General features: G+C 34.2%; 1 protein-coding gene across 12 annotated transcripts in view; it reads left to right on the forward strand.

The window, feature by feature from the left end:
- Acsl4 (acyl-CoA synthetase long chain family member 4) overlaps nucleotides 1-5,069 on the forward strand; it is a 103,067-nt gene extending 97,998 nt beyond the window's left edge. For all 12 annotated transcript variants that reach the window (XM_029556060.1, XM_029556059.1, XM_017803135.2 and 9 more), the window contains one exon: nucleotides 2,220-5,069. In XM_029556060.1, coding sequence (XP_029411920.1) covers nucleotides 2,220-2,377 — 158 coding nt within the window. In that variant the 3' untranslated portion in view covers nucleotides 2,378-5,069. The remainder of the gene's footprint in view (nucleotides 1-2,219) is intronic.
- The last annotated feature ends 931 nt before the right edge of the window (nucleotides 5,070-6,000 follow it).

A 6,000-nucleotide genomic window follows, 5' to 3' on the forward strand; every position in this document is an offset into this window, starting at 1 on the left:
ATACTTTCATCATTGGGTATTTAAATATATAAAGTTAACTGGGAAAAGTGAAGTTGCATTGCAATGAGGTGGAAAGGAGAATAAAACTCTCAGGACCTACTAGGCCTCCATTACTCCCCTATTCTTGGAGGGAGGTACATATTTGAAATATTTATGATTTGGATGCTGAAAGATAATCATAGACTAAATATATAATCTATAAACTTTCTGTGCCACAAATTATTTATCTTGCTAGCCTTTTGCTTCAAATTATCATTTCACAGACTTACGCTTTAAAAGAGTATACATTAGTCCAGATTGTATTCAGCTAATTTGTCTAAGATTATACATCTTTCCTGGTAGGTCTTTTCATGTTTAAATTAAAGGCGGGAATAGATAGTAGGAATGCAAAGTAACTGTTTTCTGGTGTTTGGGGCACATAATCTGTGAAACTTGATATGCTGCCACCTCCAGGTGATACTTTGTAATGTTCAGGTTCATTCAGATCACAATGTCACATGTAAAAATTGTTTATTTCTTTTTCAGTCTTATTTTTTAATCTTTCTCACTTGTTGGCAGTTGCTTTATTCTTTTTAAAGAAACTATAATTGTCCATTTCTCTAGTTGCTACTAAATAATGTTCAGGAGTTCCCATGACAATACCCCCCCCCAAAGCCGCCCTTTATATTATACTTTAAACAGTACTTTAGCTAGTAAAGAAAGATGAAATATAGGGACACTTAGAAACATGCTTTAATTAACTTGTGTTCAACTGAAATAATGGACTGATTTTGTTGGTGTTTCTGGAAGTGGACCTTTGTTAAGTAGGGAAAGTAAATGGGAAGAAAAGATTTTGGAACCAAATCTGGGATTAAGCTCTCCCTTGAGGTGCAGGTGGGAGCCAGTGAGCAGAGATTTGCTCCCTGTAACTGAGCTGGAACAGAGTAGACATGGTGGATTCAAGCTATGCGTATGTTCTTTTGCTACCTGTTCAGGCATTATTTGGGGGAACATGACTGTAAGTAATCTGCAAGAGATTATTTTTCATACTCAGCTTTATATTCTATTTTAATGAGTAAATCACGAATTGAAGTAATTTCCCATAAAACTCTGTGAAAAAAAAAACCCATGTTTAACCTAAACTTGAATTTTTTGTGCTTTCCCTGAAACAAAATGGTTTCTATTACTCATCAAGGCTGTTGAGTAGGTTTTTAAATATGCCAATGTTTGCTTTGAAACAATTGTTATTTTAAGTCATTACACAGGAAATAAAGCTCATGCAGTGTGACATTTCTGTTGCTGGCCCTTCAGAATTTTAAGAATGAGTGTATATGAATAAATATCTTGGAGAAATACAAGAAATAAACTAATATGATAGAATACTCTCTTGATTACTTCCATGTCCTTAATTTCTTATACTTTCCCCTACATGTATTGAGTTATATAACTCACATACACCATTAAATCAGTTCTTATACTATTAGCATACCAAATAAATAACATTTGGGTTTATATTTAAATATGTAATAAAATCTATAAAGAATATTTGTCTTGTAGTTTACTTTTTTATTTCCCATGGAATTAGTAAATTTGTTTGTATTTATTGAGGGCTTTCAGTATAGCTTATGGATGGTGGCTAGTAAAGCAAAGACTGCATAGTGGGGTGTGGTGGTGCATGCCTTTAGCCCCAGTACTGGGGACGCAGAGGCTGGCAGATCTCTGTGAGATCGAAGCCAGCCTGGTCTATATAGTGAGATCCAGGCCAGCTGGGGCTACAGGGAGACCCTGTTTCCAAAAAGCAAGAAAACAGAGCACAAAGACCCTAATTTCATGGGAGCTTACATCCTAGTGGTTGAGACAGATATATAATAGTGTTTAGTGGGGAATAAGGGCTTTGAACAAAGCATAGTATGAGTATAAAGAGAGATAAGACAAAAATATCTAGAGTCCTTTTTTCTAAATAATCAAGGGCAGTTCTCTCTGAGGAGGTGGCATTTAAGCAGACACCCAATGGAAGATCATCCCAGGCTGAGGGAACATAGTATGAAGCCTCTGGAGGAAGATGTGGTTGTCTGTGATTGAAAGACAGGCGACTTATGCATGCCTTAAAATAGAAAATCAAATTACTGATAACTATCTGACATACCAATGAGTAAACTCTCTCATCTGTTGCATCATCTAGATACATTCTGAAAAAAAATCTGTTTTATTAATTCTTTTTTCTTCCCTTCTTATTTCAGTGAAGTTGGAGCGATTTGAAATTCCAATCAAGGTTCGATTAAGCCCAGAGCCATGGACCCCTGAAACTGGTTTGGTGACTGATGCTTTCAAACTGAAAAGGAAGGAATTGAAGAACCATTATCTCAAGGACATTGAGCGAATGTATGGGGGCAAATAAAATGTTACTCTCCTATTTACATTTGCACAGGAGGTGGCCTGATGGTTTTTCAGTTCTAGAGTTTAAGCCTTTGTTGATCTGTCTGTTAGAATGTAAGGTGTCATTCTAAAGACACAATAAAAAAGAAAAGAACAACCAAAATTGATTAAAATAGTTGTTGAGTCTACTTTAACTTAGTTTTGCATAGTTCTAGTGAAGCAAAACTGAAAGGCATTTCCCTTTAGCTGTTATTGATTTTAGAGCAGAAATTCACTTTTTTAAAATTAGCCTAAGATACACCTGTTTTCATGAGGAAAAGATATTTAATGTTGAATTAAGTGCATTGGAGTTGGAGTAGATGTGATGGAGCAAGTGTACAGCTTCCAGTGTCTCTTGTCTTCCTAGTTCAGAAGTTTAAATAGTAAACATGACAAAAATATGTATTGTATTAACACTATTCAAAGTGAAAGTGCTGAGAGACTTTAAAATTCTCTTCCAATCATTTATCTTGAAGGGGAAAAATCAGTTGTAATATAAGATATTGGAGTTGTAATATAAGATATTGGAGGCAATATCTTAGAACATATTTTAAGATCATAATTGTTACATAGGTTAGACATAGAATCATTGTACTATTGTGAATAATTACAGTGCCTGAAGTAAGAAGTAAACAACATATACATACCAAAAATATCTAGGAACATATTTGAAGGGAAGCTGAACTGCTCCTTTGAATGTCTGAGAACTAAAATCAGCAACTGTAATTATTTGAATGATTAAAGAGGAAAGTACACTTTTAAAAATATTAAAAGGTGGCCTTCCTTTGTTTTTTCGATTGAGAGACTGAAACCATGAAGAAAATGATCATGTCAATCAAAATTTAACAGGAAACATTTTTCTGTTAGAAAAGCTTATGGAATCATAAATATTTGAATCAGGATCCCTTGCATAGCAGTGAACCTGGGAAAGAGATTTAGACTCTGAATTTATCTTTGATAACAGGGATTGATTTTAAAATGTGCTTGTATTAAATTACATTTGTAATTTATGGTCTGTTTGCTGTTGCTGATTTGACTCTTGATCAGTAGTTTGCATTTCAGAAAGCCTTTCATTTTGCTTTAATTTTAGCAAAGCGGGTTATGAATGACTTCCTCAAAATCTTGTTCAGACCTACGGGTGATTGATTAATTATCTTGGATGAGTTTGAGGAAGTTAAAGGGAAGAAAACACTGTTACCACTTTTTTCCTTTTTGTGAAGAGTTTAGAAACTGGAAATGCTAGGTTTGGGAGAAGGGCAGAGTTACTTGATAAGGGACTGTCTGTACAGTAACTTGGAGTGTGAGTTGTTTTTTTTAAACCTTCAAGTAAAGTCTAGGATTATATATTCTTGATAGATTTTCACACTTGAACCATAGTTACTGTAAAGAGCAAAAATTCTTAATACTGTTATTCTTTGCACTTTTTCATAATCATTTTATATATATATGTTGCTTACATTGCTTTGTACGGTTGTGGACATCACTGCAACAAAATGAATTCTTTGTGCTCTAAAATATTTATAAAGAAACTATTTAAATGTTATGTATATAGTGGTAATAAGGAAAAAACCATCTGGTATTATAAGCAAGAGTGAAGGTTTTTGTAAAAGTTTCTCTTCAGTGTTCTACAAAATAAAATTCTAGACAGATTTTTCCTAAAGTCATCTAAGACTATTCTCCTGCTTTCCAACGGGCCCCTTGAAGAGAGGAGAACCATTACTGTGGGGTAAACTACTGGCGGCTTCTCTTACTCCTGGCCCACTGTTTATCCTTTCAGGGTGGTTTCCTTAAGCTTTTCTAATATGTGATCACCATTTGGAGTGGTGATTTTAAGTGTGAGTGCATGCATGCTATTGTGTTTCAGATATTTGCACCCCATCCCATCTCTGAAAGCTGGAACACTGCCAACTAATCTGTTGAATAGTTGCTTTAGAAACACAGAATTAACACTTAAGGTTGGGTGCTGCTAATCTTCATGAAAATCCAAATATTGTTAAGGGACCAGGGAGATGCCACTGCCCCCTGATTTTTCATCTAAAATATACATGTTTATGTAAACAGAAATCTTTCCATATTCATAGTGACTTTTTAAGTATTTGAGCCTAAAGATGTTGGTCTCACATTTTTATACCTGTTTAAATCATTCAGTTATTATTATATATCAGCCATCAAATAAAATTGTTCTTAGCATTTGCTATAAGTATGTACATTTCTAAGTTGAACACTTGTGACTTTTGCTTTAATTTCATGAAAAGTATCTTCCTTGGCATTTGTAGTCATTCTTTTTTTCTAGAGTGGAGGTATGATTGAGTGAATTTTTTTCAGAAATGAAATACAGTTGAATGATTCACAAAGTCCAAAGTGAGGAAGAGTCCTATTTCTTTTATTACAGAAACTGACTAGTAATCCTTGCCTATATTTTCCTGGTAGCATATGATGAATGTTTTTAAGGTGAGAAGATGAGAACAGGTTAAAGATTGTGTGGTATTTTGATTTCGAGAGAAATATTTTAATTTTTTAATGTAGTTACAAATTCTGTATTCATATTTGTACTTTCTGTCAAAAATGCACGGTTGTAGAATTGTTATTTAGATTTTGTGTTTACTCCTGAAATGTTTTGTTTTCATTCTTAAGTTTGCACTTGACTCTTGAAATAAATCCACCCATGTTACCAAGCCAGTTTGTACTTCTTTATGTGCCAAGATAGCTGTTCATTTGATAATATCTGTTCATATTTACCAGACTTCGAGTACCCATCTCTATGTGTGCCAAAGTACATTAAGTGGCTAAGCAAGTTTGTATACATCCTCACCATTCATTTCAATTATTTGAATTCAAAGCTATTACTTTAATAAGTAGGTAGAATCTGTGGTACGAACATAATTATGTTGTGTGAGTTATTGGCAGGTTCTAACAAATAATCATTAATTTTAGGCTAATTAATACTTAGGTAGAAATATGGATACATATTCATATAACTCAAAACACTCATGTATATAGTGTTAAAAACTGGTAATAGCCTCGATCTCTTGCTTTTGCTACTCTAGTTTAGTGACTTTGGGCAAGTTAACATTGCAGATCTGTAAGTCTTTATCTAGAAACATGGAGTTGGTTGCTAACAGAATCTGTCCAACACAGTAGTTGTGGGACTGAGGTAATCCTTGTGTTTAGAACAATATCTTATATTAGCTATTATGATAATATTATAACCAGACAATATTCATCAGTCGACTAGCACACCTGGAGCCTTAAAGAATTCTCTAATTCTGAAGATTTGTGGAAGGAAGTTTGAATTAAGAGGTCAGGAGACCTGGGCTCATTCTATGCTTAGCTTTGTAGCCATAGTCAAATAACGTCTTAGCTTTAGAGGTTTAAAAGACAGTTTGGATAAAGATGTCCCTTGCAAAAAGAAAAAGATCAGTGACAGAAGAAATAGGGAATAGGCAATAATCCCTGGGGATCATCATGTCCAGCTTTCATGTTTTGATATTGCTATGTCAAGCGATTTTAATTACTTTATTTAAATGATACCTCTAATTTAGAGTTTCCCACAAGAATGTGAGTGTCTGCATGATGCCACCAGAGGGACTGAGAATCCCACTAGGG

Source organism: Nannospalax galili, unplaced genomic scaffold (assembly GCF_000622305.1).
Source record: "Nannospalax galili isolate Female #2095 unplaced genomic scaffold, S.galili_v1.0 scaffold25, whole genome shotgun sequence".
Taxonomy (NCBI): Eukaryota; Metazoa; Chordata; class Mammalia; order Rodentia; family Spalacidae; genus Nannospalax; species Nannospalax galili.